At 37.1% G+C, this 26,259-nt stretch overlaps 1 protein-coding gene and 1 long non-coding RNA gene across 8 annotated transcripts in view; one reads left to right on the forward strand and one right to left on the reverse strand.

Moving 5' to 3' along the window:
- The first annotated feature begins 25 nt into the window (after nt 1-25).
- LOC115937601 (uncharacterized) lies at nt 26-1,733 on the forward strand. The gene is made up of 3 exons (XR_004072866.2): nt 26-200; nt 918-989; nt 1,603-1,733. It is a non-coding gene; the product is annotated as an uncharacterized LOC115937601 (long non-coding RNA).
- Nucleotides 715-26,259, reverse strand: part of LOC115937600 (protein Aster-C) — an 87,582-nt gene continuing 62,037 nt past the window's right edge. For 6 of the 7 annotated variants that reach the window (XM_081796799.1, XM_081796793.1, XM_081796830.1 and 3 more), the window contains 9 exons: nt 22,733-22,870; nt 16,139-16,257; nt 14,229-14,371; nt 13,353-13,456; nt 11,665-11,841; nt 10,294-10,351; nt 8,188-8,298; nt 7,675-7,780; nt 715-2,375 (listed from right to left, as the gene is read on the reverse strand). In XM_081796799.1, coding sequence (XP_081652925.1) covers nt 2,295-2,375; nt 7,675-7,780; nt 8,188-8,298; nt 10,294-10,351; nt 11,665-11,841; nt 13,353-13,456; nt 14,229-14,371; nt 16,139-16,257; nt 22,733-22,870 — 1,037 coding nt within the window. In that variant the 3' untranslated portion in view covers nt 715-2,294. The remainder of the gene's footprint in view (nt 2,376-7,674; nt 7,781-8,187; nt 8,299-10,293; nt 10,352-11,664; nt 11,842-13,352; nt 13,457-14,228; nt 14,372-16,138; nt 16,258-22,732; nt 22,871-26,259) is intronic. The other variant, XM_081796804.1, reaches the window with a different exon arrangement.

Below are 26,259 nucleotides of genomic sequence, written 5' to 3' on the forward strand. Positions count from 1 at the left end.
CGGCCCCGCCGGTGGCTGCGGGCGGTACGTGGACGGGGCAACCCCAGAGCCCTGGGCCGGAGGGAGGTGCCGATGGAAAGACGGGAAACCCGGGAACCCGGAGTATTTCCTAAGCACCGGAGACCCGTGGGTCGGCCAGTCTTCATTCGGACGCCGGCCACAAGCTTAGGTGGAGATCTCCACCGCAAATTGTTACCGAGGTACCGCCCCCAAATTCTCCAGCCTTCCCTTAAAGGCCCATCGCTGTCCCTGATCTGTTCATTTATAAAGCTTGTTCATTTTCATGATTTCTGGCGAGCAGATTCTACATTCGACCGGCAGACCGACTAGTACTTTTGTTCCAACAGTCTGCATATTTGAAATGAAATGAGTCCTCTTTGAGTTTTATTTTTGCACAAATTTTTTTTTTTTTAAAGATTTTATTTATTTATTTGACAGAGAGAGAGAGAGAGACAGTGAGAGAGGGAATACAAGCAGGCGGAGTGGGAGAGGGAGAAGCAGGCTTCCCGCTGAGCAGGGAGCCCGATGCGGGAGTCGATCCCAGCACTCTGGGATCATGACCTGAGCCAAAGGCAGACACTTAGACTGAGCCACCCAGGCGTCCCTGCACAAAATTTTTTAAAGAGTGTAGGCCCATATACACGTTTTCACTATAGCAGGTTTCTAGTTATTTGTGTTTTTTGGGTTTTTTTAACAGAAAAAAAAAACTACAACTCAAGACATTTTGGGTTTTATTGATATTCAATTTACGTAACGGGCTCAAATGCAATTAATTAAGTTCTGCATACATACATGTTTAGTCTTAATCTATAAAGCAACTTTGGTAATTTTCTTTGAGGTATATTTATGAAGTACAAGTTTTACAGAAACACCACAAAAATATTGTTTGCCACTGATCTTTTTTGTGAATTTAACAGAGAACAAAGTCTTCAAGTTTATAATCCAGTGACTCACTCACAGCCACACTTCATAAATCAAAAAACCCCCAGGTAAGTACACTGGTACCCCCAAGGTAGGTTTGTTGGGAATCACCCAGAGAAATCCATTTTCCCTGTACTTATTCTCAAAAATGACTTTAGCTATCTCCTGTGGCTCTGGGGAAAGAAAGAAACATTTAACTAAAGGCAAGCATTGTCCAAACAGTAAGAATATATACCAATTATTAAGCACTGTCTCTCTCTTGTTCCAAAGACATCACTTGTATTGAGACATATATGCCTAAAAACTTTTCATGAAAGAGCCAAAGCTTCTGTCTGATTTCAAACTTCAGTCAGTGCCCTAGTATTGGGACATAGTGCCCCCAAAAGTTTTTATTGAAGAGCGAAAGTTTGTGTCTGGTTATAACTTACCAGCTGAAACAAGCCGCACCCACATGAATGAATAAATGAAGACATATGTAGCTACTGAAAAGTAATCCACAAATTATTTTCAACCAGGTGTTTCACTTCCACCATAAAAGAGTGCTAAGCTGAAGCCAAGCTTAGTTCAAGTATTCATCTGATCTGTCACTAAATGCCCAGATTTTAACATAATCCTCTGGTTCTTAAAATCAGAGCATGGTTCTTCATTTTGAGTGTTGGTATCCTATGTTTCCTTTTCCAGAACTGACTCTTCTGTCATTTGATACATGAAGGGGCAAGATAATCTCACCTCTGATAGCTACCTGAAGAAGAAACAACCATTTCTTCAGAAAAATACAACATGGCTCAAGAACGTTTCAGATAATAATTACCAACTTGCAGACTCAAAAGGTTGGACTATTGAATTTGCATGCTAAATAAGTGAAGAAATTGTAATATTTACAGTACACAAACTTAGAAATGTTATATGCCTGAAAATTGGTCCTTCAAAAGTAGTAATGATAAAGAGGTTTATTCTTCTATTGTCTTCTTTAGCCTCTTGAATGTATCTCAACTGGGAAGGCAGCCTATGGGACACCTACTGATTCTGTGCTAACAGATAAAGCATCAAACTTCAAACCTCACTGTAAAAATCAGTTCAGAGTGTCTCATTTTCTTTTTGTATCAGAAATTCAAATCCACAACATATTTCATGCTTCACTAGAGAAATTCACTGCTTAGAATTATGTATAAGAAGTGAAAGAATGGATTGTAAGGCCATCAGAAACTAGTTATCAAATTAATGTTATTAAAAAGAATGTTCATATTAGAAGTACCAATAATGAGAAAATGTGGAAATGTCCCTGTGACAATTAAAATCCTTCATCCTCTGGTTTTCTTTAAGATGTTTTCTTTTAGTTCCAAGTGTCTCTACATTTTCAGACCTTGAGATCACTAGCTTTCGACAGTCATGCCAGTCTTGTTCTTATTTAGTAGATCAAAAGTTCTCTGAAGCATAATGAGTGAGCTCTTTAACTGCAAACAAAATTAATTTTCAAAATCAGTTTGTTTACATATTTTCTTATTTTTATGCCAAAAGTTTATATGCAATATAGTTTTGTTTATACTGATGCCCAAATAAAAGACTGAATTTATAAAACACATGGCTGCTCAGGGTTCGTGTCGGTATGACTGCTAAGGAGCTCTTCCTGTCCACTGTGGTCCTGCATTTCTCCCCACTCTCCTGTTGTGCATTCTGCCTCCCAGCAGGTGGTTTTCTTAAATGGTTTCTCAAGTTGCACTGGCCTCTCCACTATCCCCTAAACAACTCAAGTTCTCCCTCCAGGCCTCTGCTTGCTATTATGCTCACGCCTGTCTTCAGCCATTTAAAACTTACTCATCCCCACCCTCTCCGTGTCACCTTCCCTAATCATCCTGCCTTTAAACTCCCAAAGTATTACTACTTACTTGACACTTTATACTTTTTTATAGTTTTTAACAATACACATGGACATCTGATTTCTCTAATAAAATTATAGGCAACTTGAGAGCAAGAATTATGTTTTATGCATTCATTCAGTAAATGTTAATTGTGTATCTATTACATGCTGGGTCTGTACTAAGCCAAGCACTGGGTATACACAATGGTAAACCAAACAGGCACTATCCCTGCCTTCATGGAGCTTACAGATTAGTGAGGGATACAGAACTAAAACAAGTCATCACATAAATAAATATATACTTCCACAAGGCATTAAGTTTTTGACTGGAGGATGACAGTGTCATTTTCTGAAATACGTCAGCTAGAGGAGAATCAGTCTGGCTCAGGATTAAAACTGAATTCTGTCTTGGACATGATCAATTAGTAGTGGCCTCTTAGCATCCAGGTGAATATGCCAAGTCAGCAGGTGACTGCGTGGGCCTGGAGCTCAGGGAAGAGGTCCGGTAAGAGAGATGGGTTTGGGAATCAATGACGTGTAGTACAAGTAAGGGGAGTGGATGAGACCACCTAAAGGGAAGTAGAGGAGAAAGCCTGGAGTACTAGGCCAGGGAGAGGAGATGGTTTTAACCAGCAAAAAGCAGTTTTACTTTATGCTAGGTACAAGTCACAAAGACCATATAGTATATAATTCCATTTATATGAAATGTCCAGAATGGGCAAACCTATAGAAATAAAAAGTAGATTAGTGATTGTAGGAGCTGAGAGACTGCTAATGGGAACAGGGTTTCATTTGGGGGTGATAAAAATGCTCTAGATTTAGGCAGTGGTGATGGTTGTACAACTTTGTGAATATGCTAGGAATTCTTTCAAAGGTGAATTTTATAGTATGTCATTTATATCACAATAAGGCTGGGTTTTTTATGGTTTTAAAGAAGGAAAGATTAGATACGCTTCAAGAAAGGAGTGGTCAGCTCTTGTCAAATGCTCACACTGTAAGATGTAAACTAAAAAAAGGTATATTAATTTTAAAAGCCAGAGGTCACTGGGGACCTTAGCTTGAGCAATATCATTGGAAGATATGAGGGAAGAAAACAAGGCAGGAGTGAGGTGAAGAGCAAATAAGGTCCTTAAATGCTTAAATATAGGCATCTAATTTTGCTCCCTCCTGAAACCCCACTAAAAGCACAATAAAGGGATTTTTTAAGGCATAAATCCAGGAGGACAGGGAGAACAGAAACAGCAAAAGCAGCAACACAACATCGGAAACTAGAAAGCAGATGGATGACTTAGCAGACCAAAAAAAGTGGAATCCTAACTAACTGTGGAGAAAGCTGAGAACCAACAACATTTACCCTGAAGAATCCTCAAAAGCCTCAGGAATTGACAGGAATCTCTGGAAGTCGGAATAAAGAGAAAGGGACTAAAAATGAGGATTATACAAAAAAGTGTTGAGACCATCCCCCTATGCCCTGCCCTACTCCATCCCTCTACTTTCACTCTGCTTCTAAAATGCTGGCAGGCAGCCCTTAATCCTTCAGCTGCTCCTCTATGGGAACTGACCAATCTAAGAGGAAAGACCTAAAGACAGTGATACCAGGATTTCTCAACCAATAGCCCTGCCAGATCTACAGAGAAGTTCAGGGTACACCAACCCAACCCACATTAAGAGCTTAAGAGCTTCTGATCCACACAAGCTGACAACCAAGGACTACAGACATCTAATGAAATCCTCTTACTCTAAGGATAAAAATCAAAACAGGGAAAGGATCTGGATGGAAAGTGAGTAGGCAAGAAGGGGAAAAATTTTAACCATCAGTGATATGATCAGAGAGATGAAGATATATAGTCATTTTAAAAGATCACAGTGCCATCAAAAAAAAAAATTCAAAAAAGTAATAGGTCTTTGGGGCGCCTGGGTGGCTCAGCTGGTTAAGCGACTGCCTTCGGCTCAGGTCATGATCCTGGAGTCCCGGGATTGAGTCCCGCATCGGGCTCTCTGCTCGGCAGGGAGTCTGCTTCTCCCTCTGACCTTCCCCCTCTCATGCTCTCTCTCTCTCTCTCTCATTCTCTCTCTCAAATAAATAAAATCTAAAAAAAAAAAAAGTAATAGGTCTTTGAAATTAAAAACTTGTTAGCAAAAATTGAAAGACATAAGAATGTGAAGATTAAGTTGAGGAACTCTGAGGAAGCAGAACAAAAAGGCAAAGACATGGAAGCTGGAAAGAAAAAATAAGATTAGACAGCCTGTCCAAAAGAAGGCGGACATCTGAATTACAGGAGCCGTAGAAAGTCAGAAGAGAGAGAGTGGAGGGGAGGAGATCATCAACTGTGTAACTCAGTATTTCCCAGAACTAAAAGGCATGAGTTTCCAGACTGAAGAATGAAGGATGCTAACAGCCTCAGAATTCTTAATAGCAACACTGGAAGCTGAAAAACAATGGAGAAATGCTCTGAAGGAATATTGTTTCCAAGGTAGAATTCTACCCCCAGCCAAACTATTAATCAAGGGGAAGGACAGAATAAAAACTTTTCACACTAGTGAAGTCTTAAAATATTACATCCACGTTCTCTTTCTTAGGAAGCTACTAAAGGATATGTTTCATTCAAAGAAAGGAGTAAACCATTCTGAATATAGGAAACAGAGGAGGTATTCAACAGGAATCCCTGGGACCAGAGCTGTGCACCTGCAGAGAGGGCCCCTGGGCCTGACTGGAGCCAGTCAGAAGGCTCCACTCATAGAAGACCTGAGGTGAACAAAGGTTAGGAGAGGAGACGCCTACAACAGAGCTTTAGGAGATGAGATACTTATAAATAATACAATAAACTAATTAACTGTCATAAGACAATTTCAGGGATAAGAAAAAGCACAGAAAAGAAAAAGTAATCATGGTTTATTCCATGGCTCAGCTCAGAATAGCAAACTTAGTCAAAACAAAGCAAACACTGGATACTGAACTAACCAAAATTGTAACTTCCTTGGGAGGATGGGGGAATCAGAAAAGAGGACAAGAAAGAAAAGAAAACCTTTGTCTTCCATAACAGGAGGTCGAAAGATCTGTCTAAAACTGAAAAATCAAGAAGTATCAATACATGCTTGTTGTTTATAAATATGAGGTAAACACAAAAAGAAACTAAAAGAGTTAAAGATTGTTGTGTTTGGCAAAGTATATAGTGGGACTGCTGTTTTTCTGAACAAACCTTGTAGAAAAGTTAACCATGTGAAGGAGTCACTTTGGTGAAAATAAAACCTTTAAAAAGTGAATGGCTTATGAAGGACAAAGTAGTGACAGCCACAGCAGACAACTCTGAAAGAGCCAGACCGTGAAAGGAAGCAAGAGAGATGGGCAGACAGAGAAGGATGTGGATGGTGTGGGTGCTTTAATGTAGGAGAGACTAGAGCAGGGCTATGTGCAGATGGGAAAGATCCAGCTGACTGAGGGAGACTGAAAGCAGATGCTGGAGGGTGACGGATGGAATCTCCCACTAACACCTGCTGGGACTCTCCTGACAGGCAGAGCAATGCTCTGACAGGCATGGACAAGAGGACGGGGTGCAGCGATTGGAGATCTGTAGATTTGGTTATAGAAGGAGAGGAAAACTCTCTTTTCTCCTTGAGAGAAATAGGAGGCTGAGGAGGAAAAGTGCAAATATGACCCACTCTTGCTGAGGGGGGTTGGGGGGGGTGGAGAATGTCACCAGTAGCTGTAGATACTGTGCAACTGAAAAATGCCTAGTTGAAGGTAGGTAGTTTAATGCCCCACATGATATCCTGAGAAATGCTCAATAAATGGATCTTCTAAAAAACAAACCAATGCATAGCAGAAAAGGATGGGAGGAAACAAAATATTAACAGTGACTGCCTGAATGCTAGAACTATAGGTTTTCTTCTCTTCTACCACTCTCTAGTTTTCAATCTCGAAAAGTATGCATATACTGTATCATAATGGAAATAGTAATCTTTATTTTTCAAAGGGAATTCTAAGTTTTGGTTCATGGAACTGAGCAGCACATGTTGATGATACTGTGTTCAAGAGATAAATGTCTATAGCAAAACATCAAAATAACCTAAATGTTCATTCTTCAATGGAGAACTGGTAAAATAATTATACCACATTTATACAGCTGAATTCTATGCAGTCGTTAAAAGAAAAGGAAGTCCTTTATATACTAATATGGAAGCATCTCCAAGATATTGGTTAATAGATAAAATAACCAACAGTGTATACAGTATCTACCATTTCTATAAAAAGAGTTAATATTAAGCATAAATTTTTATATAGGAGTATCAATAAAAAGAATGAGGTAGATGTATACAGTTGACCTTTGAACAACATGGGTTTGAATGGCATGGGACCCCTTGTACACAGATTTTTTACAGGACAGCACTGTACATGTGTTTTCTCTTATGATTTTCTTAACACTTCCTCTTCTCTAGCTTAACTTTACTGTAAAAATATAGTATATAATACATATAACATACAAAATATGTGTTACTTGACTGTGTTATCAGTAAGGCTTCTGCTCAACAGTCGGCTATTTGTAGTTAAGTTCCTGGGGAGTCAAAAGTTATATACAATTTTCGACTGTGCAGGGGTCAGCAGCCCTAACCCCACCATTATTCAAGAGTCAAATGTACATGCTGATAATGAAACATCTTCAAAATATATTACTACTTATAAAATGAGGGTATGGAACAGTGTATGCTTTCATTCTGAAAAAAAATACAAGTGACTGTACACATAAAAAGCATAATACAAAAACTGGCAAGGGTAGTCGCCTCTAGGAGGGGAGTTTCTTCAAATAATGGTATCGTGAATATTCTCACACAACCAGAAGAGCAACTGGTTCATACTGCTATGAAAGTACTGAGTCCTATGGTACAGAGTTGCCTACCTGTTCAAGCATCACGATGGAGTCTTGGAGCACTCCTTTTAGACTATGGGCCTGATCCTTTTTCTTTTGAATATTTTCCACTCTTGACACCATATTAGAGGCTAAACTGAAAGAAAAAAAAAATCTTAAAAATCAGGGGAATAGCTTCTAATCTTTCATTTCTAAAAATCATTCATGTCCTATAAATTTGCAAATGAGGGCGCCTGGGTGGCTCAGATGGTTAAGCGTCTGCCTTCGGCTCAGGTCATGATCCCAGGGTCCTGGGATCGAGTCCCGCATCGGGCTCTCTGCTCCTTGGGAGTCTGCTTCTCCCTCTGCCTCTCTCTCTGTGTCTCTCATGAATAAATAAATAAAATCTTAAAAAAAAAAAAAAAATTTGCAAATTAAACAAAAAATTAAACAAAAAAAGTGTATGACTACAGAACAGTTAGCAGATCCAAATCTCTAAACTAGAATAAGTTTTCTACAACTAAAGAATTACTGAAATAATAACAGGTTAGGGGAGAGACTTACTGTAAAGATTTCTCTTCTTGGAGGTGGAGACGGTAAAAGGACTGAGCAGCATATTCTATCTTTGACAGCTTCAGAAACAGCATCACATTCAACAGAACTAGCAACAGCAAACTAGGCAGAGCAAATCATAGCTGTTAATCCACTCTTATCAGGCCCAAAGCACAACTCATGTAGAACATACACGCAAAAACTAAAAATGTATGTTGTCTAGACTAGTTTCCAACTGTCATTATTTAAATCAGTTACTCCTATTTTATTGTATGAAATAATTACATTTAGGTATTAAATAGACAGGAAAAAGTTGAAAGGTAACTAGAGTGTCAATAATGTCCTCAAAGCCGGCTGGGATTGTCCCTGATATCTTTACTCTAGGGGAGGAATCCCAGCCAATGCTGATGTGTGACCACCAGCTTAGAAATCTACCAGGTAAGCTTTCAAGATCTATTTTTGGGTGCCTTCAGCTTAAGCAATTATACACCCCATAATGCTGCACTTCAAAAAGGAAATGAAGATCAATATGGACTTGATCTTACATAGATGAACAGGCACCTTACTCCCATGGAAAGCCAAAACAAATTTTTTAAATTACTATTCAGAAAAATTTCTTCTAGTCCAGTGTAGACAAAGGAAGTATAAAATCCCAAATATACATGAATGGTATCATATATAAAATGTTACATGCTAAATGGACTTACTCTACTGGTTCTCATAGCAGCCTTTCAATTGAATGGATATATTTCTTATTACACATATATGCAAATATATAGGTGGCACCATATCTCTCTTATTTTTTCTGTTAAAATATTGGCTTGCCCTTAAAAATATGCAGTATTTATCTTTACCTGGCCAGAAGAGGATTTTTTTAAAAAAATGAAAACTAAGGTAGGAGCAAGAAAATCAAATCTATGATATAATTGTGGCACTAAAATGGTATTTAGATCAACATTTCAACATCTGACTATAAATTTTCTGCATAGTACATAGTACTATAAAAGATCACTGATAATATTTAATATTCAAAATTGTCGTAGCAAACCAACTTAAGCAGAATATGAAAATCTTTTGTAAAACTCAAAGGTATATCAAACATTTTCTACATTCTGAAATCCATAATTAGAAAAAGTAGCTGATATGAGAACTTCCTTCCAAAAAATATTCACCAAGAGTGTATCACCCAGTCAGAACCAATTCAATTAAATCTAATTGACTACCTCAATACTCAAATACAGCCACGTAGATAATAGTCGTCTAAATATGCCTGCCTGAGTAGATTCCTATAGAATACTCTGAGGTTCTTAATCCCTGCTCAAGACCTACTGACTCAATCTCTGGGTCTGGGGCCTAGAAATCTGCATTTTAGAAAGTGATCCTAAAGGGTAAAGATCACTGGTCTAATCAAATAGAGCAAAATAACACTATTGGGAATTTCATCAGCCTACATAGATAAATATTCTTTTTTTTTTTTTTAAGATTATTTATTTATTTATTTATTTGACACAGAGAGACAAAGTGAGAGAGGGAACACAAGCAGGGGGAGTGGGAGAGGGAGAAGCAGCCTTCCCGCCGAGCAGGGAGCCAGACACGGGGCCGATCCCAGGATCCTGGGATCATGACCTGAGCCGAAAGCAGACGCCCAACGACTGAGCCACCCAGGCGCCCCTAGATAAATATTCTCTTTAAGTTTAGGGAACTTCCAATAAAAACCTGTAATGGTAGAAATAAGTCAGATTAATTTAACAAATAAAACATTTAGGGGCGCCTAGGTGGCTCAGTCAGTTAAGCGTCTGATGCTTGATCTCAGCTCAGGTCTTGATCTCAGCGTCATGAGTTCAGATCTTGTGTTGGGCTCCATGTGTGAAGCCTACTTAATTATTTAATGGAAAAACATTTATTGAATGTGTACTTGGCATTCCCTCAAATTTAATAATTCTCCTGAAAACCAAAAACTATCATACGGAAGCATATAAAATTAATGTTTTTGTAGACCAAAATTAGTCAAATAGTGGCAATTTCTACACAACATACAAATGCATCCAAATCCTTTTGGAACTTATTAAAAGATAAGTGAAGACACAAGCAAAATAAGCATTCAAAACAAATACTTACAAAATACTCATCACCACAATAAGGGCAATGTTATAGCTTTCCATTTCCTTTTTCTTTCCTGCAGATCACACACACACAAATATATTAGAACAGGACTGTGATTAACAAACACTGGTTAAAATTTAATTCCACTTGAACTGGAGAAGAAAATTTTTACATGATTTGTAAAGACAACTTGATGTAGGGTAAATTCCCTGCACCCATTTTGGTTTCTAATATCTGGACTAATTAGAAACAAATCTACAAAAAGAAAACCTGTACCAGTCCTGCAAATTCGGCCTACATTGCAATTTAATTTACTCTAAAATAAGCAATTCAATGCATCATGTATGATCTCTAGCTAAGTTCCATCTCTGCAAATAATATTTGAGTTGGGTTTATGTACAGCGATTCTCTCCTTAAAAAAATTTTTTTAGGGGCGCCTGGGTGGCTCAGTTATTAAGCATCTGCCTTCGGCTCAGGTCATGATCCCAGGGTCCTGGGATGGAGCCCTATATCGGGCTCCCTGCTCTGCGGGAAGCCTGCTTCTCCCTCTCCCACTCCCCCTGCTGTGTTCCCTCTCTCACTGTGTCTCTCTCTGTCAAATAAATAAAAAATCTTTAAAAAAAAATTTTTTTTTCATTATCCTCACCTGTTCTCTGCTGCCCAAACTTTTAAATTCCAAAACTAAAGCATTATTAAGCTTACATCACAGATAAACATTCACACTAAGATATAAACCTTAGAAGAGGATTTGATAACGTAGAGGGATGAGAAGGAAGACAGTTTTATAGTTCTGAGAGGGAAGGAGTAACAGTAGAGGCAAGGTGTCTTCAAAATTGAGAGTGTGGATAGTAAAAGTCAAATTCTTCTTTGCAAGTTGTTGGGCTGGACCTGAGAGTACATAAGGATTAAAAGCATATAATCAGTTTAGTACTTTCAAGGGTAGAAACCAAATGTCTGTAAATGCGAGGTCAGAAATTCATGAGTGAAGCATCCAGCAGCCGGGGACAGTGGTAGGGACTGGTGACTTGGGGAGCACATGCTCTGTCTATTGGAGTAGCTACTACTAAGCTCTGACTGATTGTTGCTGTGAAGGGATTTGAGTCCAAAGCTGTCAGATCGGAGTTTTTATATAAAAATGTCCAATTTTTAAAATATTACGTGGGCCCAATAAAATACATCAACTGGCCATATGCCTGCCATTTTGTGACTGCTTCTTTACACTTATACATTAGTTATTTTTAAGGAACTCAGAGTTTGATAAACATTATCAGAAAAGGAGAGGAAAAAGGGAGACCTCCTAACTGATGTGTCCATAAATAAGACACATATTCTGCTTCCTGTAAGTAAACTAAAATCTTCCATCTCTGTTTACCAGATAACAGCTACCTGAAATATCCCCTTTGGCATCTAAGCCTCCATCTCCAGAAGAACGCTGAGAGGAAAGTTTAGGAACTGTTTCTGCTGTTCGGTTGAATGTTCGCCTTCTCCTTCGCAAGCTGCTAAGTTTTCCTGTGTCCTCAATGGACTGATTTAACATAGATTCTTCCATTAACAAGTCTGATTCTAAGAAGGAAAAAAAAATCTTTAGATAGTGGAGAAACTTCAATTATAAGATATAGGGGCAGGAGGGGTTTTGTTTTTAGGTTGTTTTTGTTTTTGTTTAAGCCTTGGTAACTTTCTTTAACTATTACTTAGGTTCTTATGGCCTAGATTCAAACCTTACTCTTAAAAAGTTTTGGACGGCAAAGTGATCATATAATGAGGCTTCACTATTCTAGGAAGAATTATCTGTATTAATAAATGATGGGATCATCAGAGCAAATTCACCATGTGCTATATTAAATATTAACATAAAGATTTCAGTTATGAAAACAACAGGCTAGCCACTTATATTGATCATTAGAAAGATTTCCAAGATAGATTGTGGTAGCTGACTGTCAATATCAAAGGAAGTAGCAGCATATAATAGTTCTACTTTTCAATAAGGGTTTGCAAAAAAGTAAGTATTGGTAAGGAAAATCTGCAAACAACCTAAAAACCTCATTTTTGTCATTTGTTTCAACCTTTGCTTCACCAGATTTTTTATTAGAAGCTTATTATCCAGTGGCCAAACTAATTTTTGAATTTCATTTTCTTTGCTCCTGATTAGGAGTTTAATAAAGAATAGCCAAGAGAGAAGAGCAAGGAAAATAGTCAACAAATTAGATGATGAAGACTTAATTTACCCTGAGCTTTTAACCAGAATTAATTATATTCATGTATATATATATTTTTTCTCATGTTTTATTTTAAGGAATATTCAAACAGAACAACTACATCACTTCCCCAGTCTAGTACCCACTGTCACCAAATCCATACACGTACATGATATCTACCATTGCTAAGTGGGCCTGCATAAACCCAGGGAAGCTGCATTCATAAGGATTGCAGGAGAAGGGGGGTGCACCAAGGAGCACAAGTGTGTATTTGTGATCAAGTTAAGCAGTCTCTCACTGCAGTCAGATTCCTTGGCTCTTTGAAGAGGCTGTGATAGCTCCTAACTGTGTGATTTGGACAAGTCACTTAACTTCTCTCTCTCTTTCAATATTTATTCTTTAGTAAAATGGAAAAAAAAATAATACCTACTCCACAGGGTTGTTAGGGGCTAATATTTATAAAGCACACAGGACACATCTGGCATATAATAAACATAAGTGTTTGTTAGACCAATGAAAATTAAGTTTTCTGGGGTGCCTGGGTGGTTCAGTTGTTAAGCGTCTGCCTTCGGCTCAGGTCATGATCCCAGGGTCCTGGGATCGAGGCCCGCATCAGGCTCCCTGCTCAGTGGGAAGCCTGCTTCTTCCTCTCCCACTCCCCCTGCTTGTGTTCCCTCTCTCGCTGTCTCTCTCTCTCTCTGTCTTTAAAAAAAAAATTAGAAGTTTTCAAATTCCTAGTGGGGTATAGTTAGAACCATTCAGTGGGAGTCAATCCAATATCATCTACTAATTCCAGCTATGAATCCAAATAAAGAATCAATCTGTTTTGTTAATAAATACTATCTTTACAAAAATAGATAAATCAAGAAATTTACAAACCAAGCTGTTTGAAATAGTCCTCCAAGGAACTCCAGGAATTCTTTTCAATTAGAGATTTGATAATGGCCCATGGTTGTTTTCTGTATTTCAAATCTGTGGAAACTCTAATAAAATAAGGAGGAAAGAAGAATATTTATTTAAAGGAAAGAATTTAGCTCTATTAACATTGCAATTAAGTGTAAGATTATATTCAGTGGAAAGCCAAAAAGACTCAAAGTCATTAGATTATAAAAGAAAATTTGTTCACTAATGATGATTTCTTAAAAAATTGCTGTATGCTGCTAATAACTTCATGAAATTTTCCTTCTAAGTACTTGGCATTTTATTCTTTTCTTTCTCTAGCCCTGAATTTTCTTTACTTAAATAGCAATAAAGGCTCAAAATAAATTCTAAATTTTCTAAATGCCTTTTATAAAAAAAATCTCTAGTGGTCAAAAATTAGGTGAAAGTAACTACATTCGCTAAGACCAGGCAAAGCACGTGGTGGCCCATCACTATCTTTGATGCACCACCATTTCTTATTTCCCATTGCAGCAATGGGAAATGTGCTCCTCAAGAACTCACAGCCGCCTTGACATTAGAGTCCTGTGACTAGTTCTGGTCACTGGACTGTGAACACAGTTCTATAACTCTCTCTTCTTCCTGTAGCAACTGAAACGACACATATTCTGGATTGGGTTGCTCCAGGATATCAAAGCACCCATCAGCAATGGGCCTTGAGTGAGGAACCCCATCCCTCTGCTGATCATTGGTGGATGTGTAAACTGAGCAAGGAATAAGGCTTGGTTGTGTAAGGCTACTAAGATTTTAGGATTGCTGTGTTCCAGAATATAATCTCACCTCGGCTGACTAAAACACTCATTTACCATAGCTCACCTCAGCCGGCATTTCTGTTTTGAGGATCGGATGATATGGTATCTGTTCAGGGTATAGAAGTACTCATGGTAGGGAACATCATGTGTCAGTACTTCTGAATCTACCAAATAAAATTGTGCTTCCCGACTTTCTTTATAGAGTGTCTGCCAAAATAAGATTAAAAATTTTTTTGCAGGTACAAGTTTAATATATCAAATTCATTGCCAATTTAGAATATATATAACTAGAATTCCTTCTCAAAAATTATAAAAGACATGAGAAGCCTACATACAAACCAGAAGAGCCTCCATGTTGGCTGTGCCATCTATGAATTGAGAAGATGGGACCTACAGAAATAGTATTTGCTGCCTCTCTGTCATTTCATTGTACAATTATTTTTTTCTTTCTTTTAGGTTTGAGGAGGAGAGAGAAACCATATAGTGTCTTGTGTATGTGATTAGTTTATAAAGAATTTTAAATGTTGCTGATAGGGGAACAATTCAATATCCAATTGAACGAAGCAAGGATCCACCCCAAAATTCTTAAAAATTTAACAATCACCCTTCACCAAAAAAGTGAAGGAAAAGGACAACCAAAGAAAACACTGCTTTCCCTAAACAGGATTTGGAGTGGTTGCTGGCCAATCCTTCCTCATTTTAACCGTATCTTTTCAAGGTTATCAAAGACCCCAATATCAAAATACCAAACTTTTCTTAAATGTTTGAAAATCTTTTGAAGGGGTGTCTGGGTGGCTCAGTTGTTAAGCGTCTGCCTTTGGCTCAGGTCATGATCCCGGGGTCCTGGGATCAAGCCCCACGTCGGGCTCCCTGCTCAGCGGGAAGCCTGCTTCTCCCTCTCCTACTCCCCCTGCTTGTGTTCCCTCTCTCGCAGTCTCTATCAAATAAATAAATAAAATCTTAAAAAAAAAAGAAAGAAAATCTTTTGAAAAAAATTTAAGTCCTTTTAATACTGGACAAAAGCCACAATCACATAACTAGTTCAGACATTAAGATATTTTCTTTTTTCTTTTTTTAAGGATTTTATTTATTTATTTGAGAGAGAGCACAAGCAGGGGGAGGGGCAGGAGAGGGAGAAGCAGGCTCCCGAATGAGCAGGGAGCCCAACGTGGGGCTCAATCCCAGGACCCTGAAATCATGACCTCAGCTGAAGGCAGACGCTTAACCAACTGAGCCACCAGAACAGATACACTCTACTTCAATACAATTTGGTCAAACACAAACTCCACTATAAAGACAGTGCCATGCTGGCCACTGAGTAGAGCACTGACTATCTTATAATCTCTTCCCATACATCACTGCAGCCCTCTAGTTATTTGGCCCTAACTCTTGACATGATCCTGTATATAGATTCTAGTAGTGTTCTATTTTAACCATCTATTATGAAAAAATTCAAACACACACAAGAGTAGAAATGAAGTCTAGCGAACCCTCATAAACTCATCAACTGGCTTCAACAACATTAACTCTTGCTCAGTCCTGCTTCATCTGTACCCCATCCCCACATTCCCTCCCTCCACCACCATGCTCTGCCTGGCTAGATTAACTTTAAGGATACCCCAGACATCAGTATGATTTTATTCATAAATATGCCAGTGTATCTTTGTAATTTCTTTATTGTATATCTTTAAAAGATGCTCATTTCTTTAAAATATAGCTACAATACCATTATTACATGTAAAAGTTAGTAATTCCTTAAATCTCATAAATACATTTTTAGTTGGTTTGAATTAGGATTGTGTTGATTTGGTTGATATGCCTCTTAAATCTCTTTTTAATCTGACAGTTTCTCCTCCCTTTTTTTTTTCTTGCCACTTGTTTCTTAAAATTGTCTTGTAAACTGGTGACTCTGACAAGCATCCTCTCTTTTCCCACACATATGATTATTTTGGAATACTGGCAGGGTAGACATACCTGCTTTTCCGTGGCAGCAGTGCACTTTCCAGTAAGTGGATTATTAAGGACTATAGTGTAGGTCATGGTTCTCAGTTGATCACCTCCAGGTTCCACTTTCCAAGGGGTGGACACTACATCTACTCACAGCAAACATAAAAAGAGAGTTGGTTCTAAAAATCTGAAGAGTACAACTTAAAATGGAACCAGAGGTATTTTTTTTTAAGTATAATTAACATACAGTGTTATATTAGTTTCAGGTGTACAATATAATGATTCAACAATTCTATACTTTACCTATGATAAATGTACTCTTTATACCCTTCACGTATTTTGCCCATCCCCCCACCCACCTTCCCTCTGGCAACCACCAGCTTGTTCTCTGTATTTAGGTCTGGTTTTTGTCTCTTTTGTTCTTTTTCTTTTGTTTTCTTAAATTCCGCATATGAGTGAAATCATATGGTATTTGTTTTTCTCTGTCTTATTTTACTTTGCATTATACCCCTCCTTGTCCATCCATGTTGTTGGAAATGGCAAAATCTCATTCCTTTTTTATGGCTGGGTAATATTCCATTATATATATCTGTACACACACACACACACATACCATTCTTTATCCATTCATCAATTGATGGACACCTGGGTTGCTTCCATATCTTTGCTATTGTAAATGATGCTGCAACATGGGGGTGCATATATCTTTTTGAATTAGTGTTTTCATTTTCTTTGGGTAAATATCCAGTAATGGAAATACTGGATCATACGGTAATTCTGTTTTTAATTTTTTTCAGGAAACTCCATACTGTTATCCACAGTGACTGCACTGATTTGCATTCCCACCAACAGTGTACAAAGGTTCCTTTTTCTCCACATCCTTGCCAACACTTGTTATTTCCTGTGTTTCTGATTCTAGCCATTCTGACAGGTGTGGGGTGATACCTCATTGTGGTTTTGATTTGCATTTTCCTGATGATTAATGGAAAGAAGTAGTTTTTAATTATTTAAATTTTCTTTTTGGCCAGTCCTAACTTCATTATGACTGTGTTAACACTAAAGGAAAATAAAATTAAACGTAAGGCACTATTCTTGTATGTGACATATTCCCCATCTTTGATCCATTTACTTCTAATTGTGGTCTAGAAATACATTCTTTTTCTTTAGAAAAGAAAATTAAAAGTTGTTTCATCTCTAGTCTTCATTTTGAAGTTCCCAATACCTGGGAAGAGAAGTAATGGCACCTGCCTTATCAAACACAAACAAAACAACACTTTAACATTCCCATTATTGAGGACAAAACCTTGAAAGACATTTGCCATTATGCAAAAATAAGCCCTTGATCCTAACTTGTGGAAAAATCACATTAATAAGAAATCATGTAATGAGAAATCATGTGTTAATGGCTTATCTGAAAAAATCTTTAATCAAGGAGGGGGCTATGGAATATAAATAACTATATAACATTTCTATAATTAAGAAAGCTATAAGAAAATCTCTTTGTATTTATGGCAAGATCTTGGTTAAAATCCTCTTATTTGCTTAATAATAACACAGTGAGGGGTGCCTGAGTGGCTCAGTTGGTTAAGCATTTGCCTTTGGCTCAGGTCATGATCTCAGGGGCCTGGGATCAGCTCATGCTCAGCAGGGAGTCTGCTTCTTCTCCCTCTCCCTCTGCCCTCCCCCCCACTTGTGCTCACTCTCTCTAATAAATAAAATCTTTATTTAAAAAAACAATAATAACACAGGGAGTAAAAACATACTTTGAACATATATATATTTTTAGAACACAGCACCATACAGCGAAGATCATTTAGCAAGCCAAAGACTAGGAATATATAGGTAACAGCATCGTGAACTCTTTTTAAAGATCTGACTAAATCACCTAATGCTGTTAGCACTCATGGACTTAGGCAATTAGTACGTTTGACTGCTATTTGTCAGCATCCTAAAATATAGAAGTATTTATCTAACCCATTACCCATCATCAAAAAAAATGAAGCAAGCTTTATGATATAGCCAATTTTACTCAACTTCTTTCATACAGCTAGGTCTCCAGATTTTTTGAGGGACCCCAAAGCTGCCTTTTGAATATCTGGAAAAATCTTTAAACTAAAAAGGCAGCATCACAAACTATAGAATCTACCATGCAAAATTTTATAATATATATATTATTTTACTTATTTATTTATTTATTTATTTATGACCTCTACACCCAACATGGGGCTTGAACTCATGACCGCAAGATCAAGAGTTGCATGCTCTTCTGACTGAGCAGCCAGGCACCCCTACCATACAGAATTTGCTGTAAAAAATCATTTTTTTAGTTGTATATGAAAGAAGATACAAAACTTACTTTAAAATAATTTTCAAAAAATTGTTTGATCATATGTCAGTCTGTTTCAAAAAATTATAAATTATACAAATAATCCATTATTAATTAGCAACAGAATTTTAAGATATCATTGAATTCTATTGTTAAAACTGCGTACTATTTCACAAAGCAACTATTAACAAGGATAAAAGTATGTCTTCCACTTGTCACCAATGTTGCCAACAATCCTACTGAATACCATAACATCATATAATTAACAATATTTTAGAATAATCAAGCCCCCTAATACCTAAGTAAAGCTCATCATGATGGAAAAAATTGGGGATGAAAATATAAGAAAAAATGGCAACAATATACAAAGGACACGTGCCATTTTGATACACTGAGTTAAGGTAATAAAAAGGCAGGAATTGCAGAATATTCTGCGAATCCTTTGATGTAATAAAGTTTTTAAATTAGTGAGTCTTCACACCCATTAAGATGGCTGTTATTACAAAGACTGAAAATCACAAGTGCTGGCAAGGATGTGGAGTAATTATACATTGCTGGGCAGAATGTAAAATGATGCAGCCACTATGGGAAACAGTATGGCCGTTCCTCAAAAAGCTAACCATAGAATTACCTATGATCCAGTAATTCCACTTCTAGGTATATACCCAAAGGAATTGAAAGCAGAGACACAAACAGAGATTTGTATATCAGTGTTCACAGCAGCATTATTCACAATAACTAAAAAGTAGAAACAACTGAAAACTCCAACAATGTATGAATGGATAAGCAAAATGTGCAATATACATGCAATTGAATAGTATTCAGCCTTAAAAAGGAATGAAATTCTGATACATGCTACAACATAGATAAACCTTAAAGACATGCTAAGTGAAATAAGCCAGACACGGACGCCTGGGTGGCCCAGTTGGTTAAGCGGCTGCCTTTGGCTCAGGTCATGATCCCAGAATTCTGGGATCAAGCCCCGCTTTGGGCTCCCTGCTCAGTGGGGAGTCTGCTTCTCCCTCCCCCTCTGCCCCTGTTTGTGCTCTCTCTCTCACTTTCTCTCAAATAAATAAATAAAATCTTAAAAAAAAAAAAATAGAAAGAAGCCAGACACAAAGGGACAAATATTGTGTGGTTCCACTTATATGAGGTATCTAAAGCAGTCAAATTCATAAAGACACAAAGTAGAATGGTGATCATCAGCAGTTGGGAGTAGGGGGAATGGAGAATTATGATTTAATAGGTAGAGCTGCAGTTTGGGAAGATGAAACAGTTCTGGAGATGGATGGTGGTGATGGTTGCACAACAGGAATGTTCTTAATGCCACTGAATTAAAAATGGTTCAAATGGTGTATTTTATGTTTTGCCACAAAAAATATTGGTGAATCTTGGGAATGTCATATGGGTTTTATTATACTACTCATGCAACTTTTCTGAAGGTTTACAATTTTCAAAATTAAAAAGTTGAATAGGAAGACTTAACACTTAGTTTTGAATTATAAAAGTAGAATTACACATCTGGAAACAAAAATTTAAATGAATACCTATTTAAAAGCTCTGTAATTAAAAAAAAAATCCAATAGTACCATCTTCGTGCTGAAATTAGATAAATCCACAAACAATTGACTATACACAAATCTTTCTGTTAAAAAGAAATATTTCTTAATATTATTAAAAAGAAGACTTTGTGGGGTACCTATGTGGCTCATTTGGTTAATTGTCTGCCTTTGGCTCAGGTCAATCCCAGGGTCCTAGGATTGAGCCCCATATTGGACTCCCTGTTCACCAGGGAACCTGCTTCTCCCTCTCCCTCTGCTGCTGCCCCTGCTTGTGCTCTCTCTCTCCCTTGCTCAAATAAATAAATAATCTTTTAAAAAAAATAAAAAGAATAAAAAGAAGCCTTGGAAACCCATTCTCAAGAAACTGAACTTTGATTACCAGGTAGCAAGTTCAGAAGATAGCAGAATGGTGTGTAATCATAAACAGATTATCTCTTTGGGAGCAAACCTTCTGACTAATTCTAGGTCTAAATAGCAACATTCCTATTACTGCTTACACTTGTAATTAGCCAGAAGCCTTTGCTTCCAAAAGCCACTTATAACATCAGATAGCAAATATAGTCACCCATATTGAAGCTAGATATGATATCAGACACCTAATACAGTTGTGAGTCAAAGAATAAACTTCAGGGGCGCCTGAGTGGCTCCTACTCTTAATTTCAGCTCAGGTCATGATCTCAGGGTCCTGGGATCAAGCACCAAGTTGGGCTCTGTGCTCAGTGTGGAGTCTGCTTAAGATTCTCTCTCTCCCTTCCCCTTTGCCCCTCCCCTTGCTCTCCCTCTCTCTCAAATAAATAAATAAAATCTATTTAAAAAAAAAAAACAACTTAATTTCGTACCAGCATGGAATACCATGCTAGTCCCTCACGGGCCTTTTCAGCCATAACAATGGCAGTGTAATATCAACAGGCATCATCTTAGAAAATTAAGAAAAATAACATATTCAACTCTTCTGAAATATCAAGTTCTCCAGATAGATACGAATAGCAAGAAAATACAAAATAGATTCAGAAGAGATAGAGTTAAACATAAGCTACTGAGGGAAGAGGAAAATTTATATCCCTCAGATATTCCACATTCTTAAAACTAGAAGAACAGAAAAAATGATTTTTTTAAACATAAAGTTCTTAACATAATCACAGGACTCAATAGCTATCAATGAGAAATCACTTTGCTATACTCTCTGAATACTAAGAAAAAAATATTTTTTGTACCTAGAATCTGTATCAATGATATATTCTATGAATATGTAGTTATGTTTACATAGAAGTTTCACATAAAGCAATAATATTTAATGGTTAATAAAGTGGCTCAATTATGAACTATATTTAAATTGACTGTAGATGGCGCCTGGGTGGCTCAGTCAATACGTGTCTGCCTTCGGCTCAGGTCATGATCCCAGGGTCCTGGGATCGAGTCCCACATCGGGCGCCCGGCTCAGCAGGAAGCCTGCTTCTCCCACTCCCCCTGCTTGCATTCCCTCTCTCACTGTCTCTCTGTCTCTGTCGAAAAATAAAAATAAAATCTTAAAAAAAAATTAAAAATAAAAATAATAAATTGACTGTAGAATAACTTTCTCTTTGACTGTATCAAATGACTCAACTTATATGAATCTCTGCTGCTACTGTTTGCTATATAAAATTATAGCAAGCTAAACCATGTGCTCCCAAAGTTTATAAAATATATTGGAATATTTAGGATAAATTCAGTTTCAAACGAACTATAAGCTTATTTGAGATGTTTACCAAAATAGAACTTTCAGCACAGAATCAATGAAATCCTTTTTATGAGTATAACTAATTTCCTAACTGGAATCTTTTTTTTTTTTTTGTATTTTCATTGAGATATACCATAGATACTGCAATCTGAAGTGTATAGCTCCATGAATTTACACAAAGAAAACACACATGTGTACCACTACCCAGATCAAGATAGACTTTACCAACATCCCAGAAGTTCCCTCCCACTCTTTACCCACCCAACTCTCCACACAGTAAATACTATGCTGATTCTGTGTCCATAAATTAGTTTTGCCTGTTTTGAACTTTATATCAAGAAATCATAGTATGTACTCTTTTGTGTCTGCCTTCTTTTGCTTAACATTAAATCTGTGAGATTTACTGATATTGTTATAAGTAACAGCAATCTGCTTTTTTTCATTGCTATATAGTATTCTTTTGTGTGAACATACACAATTTGTTTATCCATTCTAGTAACTGGTGGATATTTGGGCTGTTTTGTTTGGGGACCATTATAAATATGCTGCCATGAACACTATAGTACATGTCATTAGAGTACACATGTATCCATTTCTGAAGGATACATACCTACTAGTAGAATTGCTGAATCAGAGAGAATTTTTATGTTCAGCTTACTGCCAAACCATTTTGCAAAGTGACTGTATCAATTTATACCCTACTAGAATCCAATTGTTCCACAATGGAATCCTTTTAAATAAGGTTCAACCCAACTGAACTGCTACATTAATAAATAAATGGAGTTTTAGTTTCAAAGAGTTTGAACTTAATTGTAGGTAGGATCTGACTAACTGAACAATTAGTCAATGTTTACATGTAAATTTAACCAAAATGCTTAGATACCAGTTTACATATCACCAAAATAAAATCAAAGATTAATTTTCCCCCTGACAACATAAATCAATTTACACAGGCTCAACTCTTAAAGGATAATAAAATTCTCCCATATTTATCATTAGATAAACACAAGACCAACCGATTATATTTCTAGAATTGGCAAATCTCTGCATAAAGCGTGAACTGGTGAAGAGCAATTCAAACATTCTCTCAGCACTGATATGAAAAACACGGTTGATATAAAGTCTTCCATGAAGATCTTTCTCAGGAATATTTTCTGGGGAAACAAACAAACAAACCACAGGACTGAAAGGGAAGAAACCAAGGAATGGTAATTTCAAGATTTTGTGTTTGTTTTGGCACAAAATGGTTTTTAAATGTGATTACAATTATCAGCACATTCCAAAACACTATTAAAACTCTAAATTGGCATTATATACATAGGTACTGTATGTAAGTATACATAATATATATCTAATTAAACTATATATGATCAATATTTCAGTCATCAAAACCCAAAAGATACAAAAATATCTAACTTAAATGATATTAAACTTCCACAATATATCTCTCAAGAGTATTTCATAAGTGACAAGGTTAATACTGGGACACATAGGAGTGTATCTACCACAGCAATTAGCAGGTCCTATTTCTGAATGCTCATACATTCAGTAAATATTAAATAATGAACGGCTCTAACATCTGCTGCACTAACTCAGTCGGCTGAATAATGCTTCCAGCCTGATTTAAAGCTGACTGCCCCAAGATAAGTATCATCGTATTCACAACCTATTCTCAATACCACACAAAAGAACTAAGAAATCCTTCTGAAAAGTATTCTTCAAAGCTAAATAATGGAGGGTGCCTGGGTGGCTCAGTTGGTTAAGCGACTGCCTTCGGCTCAGGTCATGATCCTGGAGTCCCGGGATCGAGTCCCGCATCGGGCTCCCTGCTCGGCAGGGAGTCTGCTTCTCCCTCTGACCCTCCTCCCTCTCATGCTCTCTGTCTCTCATTCTCTCTGTCTCAAATAAATAAATAAAATCTTTAAATAAAAAAAAAAAAGCTAAATAATGGAATATCACATTTTTCTGGGAACCTGATAATGATAATGATGTTGAAAACTACTGGTAGCAAATAAAGAAACAATATCTGCTCACCTCTCCTCATGTTCCCTGGAAACATTATATAAAATAGCCCATGCTTATAGGGTACTTACTGTAAGTCAGGCATTATACTAAGCATCTTACAAGTATCCATTCATCTTATCCTCACAGCAATCTGGGGAGATGGGTGGTATCATCATCATCTCATCGTATAGATGAGGAAAACTGAGGAACAGAGTTGCCAAAGCTCCATAACTAGTGAATGACTGAAATGGAACTTGAATTCACTGCAGCTATAGGGCACACAAACTTAACCTCTATTTTATACTGCCAGGAGTTTAATTTAGAAGAATGGAATGGAATGGGAATGGAAGGGAAAGGGAAAGAGAAAGGGAAAGGGAAAGGAAAAGGGAAAGGGAAGGAAAGGAAACGAAAGGAAAAGGTTAAAAAAGAGAAGAGAAGGAAAAAGACAGCCAGGAATAAGAGCCTGGTAAAGGAAACAGAGTAAAGCAATCCAATATGAAATTTTAATGATTTCAGGACTGGGATTATTTATTATCTCCAAGATTATGCTCCATCAATACAGAATAAAAACTGTGACAAAAGCTCCCCATATTACAGATATTATGCTCTAAGAATTATCTGTGTAGAGCATCTTGTCAATATTAAGCCATTGGGAAGCAGTCTGGTCAAGTAAAGGCAGTAGTCTAAGAATCAGAAAAATTCTTCTAGCTCTGCCTTCATCCCAACTATTGATTTTTCTCCCTCATTAAATGATTTGTGTCTATTTTGCTACAGGTGCAAAAAACTTAGGGCTATCAGGCAGATATTGATTTACCTTTTCCCTGTAACAATACTATATGTAGGCAAAAGCTAGGCATGGCAATTTCAAATAATGGCTCCTTTGGTATAGAAATAAATCACTGAAACTAGGTAATGTGCTAAGGTTTTGTGAGATAACTTCCCAATTAGGCTTGAGAAATAGCTTTTTCTGAAATAGAATATATGTTCATTGTAAAAATAATTCATATATTCACAAAGAAAGCAGACAAGTATAGGTGATTCTATTGATCCTGCTCATTTCCCTCACAGATCTTATCTCTATTTCTAATTATATCTTTATTGGCTTATTGACTTGTTTATTGCCTCTCTCCTGCATAAGAGTCTAAGTTCCATGTGAGTAGAGACCATGTCAATTTTATTTTTTTTTTATTTTTTGTTTTTTAAAGATTTTATTTATTTGACAGAGAGGCACAGCGAGAGAGAGGGAACACAAGCAGGGGGAGTGGGAGAGGGAGAAGCAGGCTTCCCGCCGAGCAGGGAGCCCGACACGGGGCTCGATCCCACCCTGGGATCATGACCTGAGCCGAAGGCAGTCGCTTAACGACTGAGCCACCCAGGCGCCCCGAGACCATGTCAATTTTAAACACCTGTATACATTATGTACTTGGCATGCAAGTGTTAAATAACTATTTTTGAATAACTACTGAAGATGCTAAAAGAAGTATATTAGGATCAATTTTTATTTATAGGACGTTCATTGTACAACCATATTTTTTAGCTTTTTATTTTGGAATAATTTTTAATTTATAATTAATGAAGCTGGGTGTTATTCCCACTCTTTCCCAGTAATGTGCTTTTTCTGTACAAGGATCCAATCCAAAATGCCACATTGCATTTAGTTGTTTATCTCCCTCGTCTCCTCCAATTATAACAGTCCCTCATTCTTTCCTTGTTTTTTAATGGCCTTACACACTTGAAGAACACTGGTCAGGTATTTTGTAAAATGTCCCTCAATTTGGGTTTGTCTGTTTTTTTCACCATTAGACTGGGGTTGTGGATTTGGGGAAGAATGCCTGCAAAGGTGAAGTGCCCTTCTCATCAGACTCAGGGGATCTGGGCTATCAACATGATTTATGATAATGGTAACCATGATCACTTGGTTAAGGTGGCGTCTGGCAGGTTCTTCCACTGTAAACATTACCATGTTCATCTTTCCATGTTCTGTTTGTTAGAAATGAGTCACTAAGTTCAGCCCACACTCAAGGGAAGGAGAATTAAGCTCCAGGAAGGGGGAGTATCTATGTATATTATTTGAAACTTATGCTTTCTCCCCCATTTATGTATTTATTTGATCATTTATATCAGTATGGACTCATGAATAGTTATTTTATACTTTAGGTTATAATCCAGTGCTATCATTATTTATTTTGTTGATCAAATTTTTTTACTTTGGCCATTAGGAGCTCTTTCAGGTTGACTCCTATGCCCTTTTGATATTCCTTTTTTTTTTTTTAAGCATTTCTTTATTTCTGGCCCTACAAAATACTCCAGCTTCATTTTGTGTATTCCCCACCTCAGCCCTAGAAGCAGTCATTTCTCTAAGGAGTTCTCGAACTGTAATTCTTCAAAAGTAAGTTTCTTGTTCACATTTATGAAGGAAAGAAAATTACACTCATATAAACATTTTAATATATTTTCACATTTCACTTAAACTCCATTATTAAATTGTTCTGTATTATGACTGATAGAATAGAATTCATGGCACTACCATTGGAAATTA

This window comes from Leptonychotes weddellii, chromosome 1 (assembly GCF_054177405.1).
Source record: "Leptonychotes weddellii isolate Sample4059 chromosome 1, ASM5417740v2, whole genome shotgun sequence".
NCBI lineage: Eukaryota > Metazoa > Chordata > Mammalia > Carnivora > Phocidae > Leptonychotes > Leptonychotes weddellii.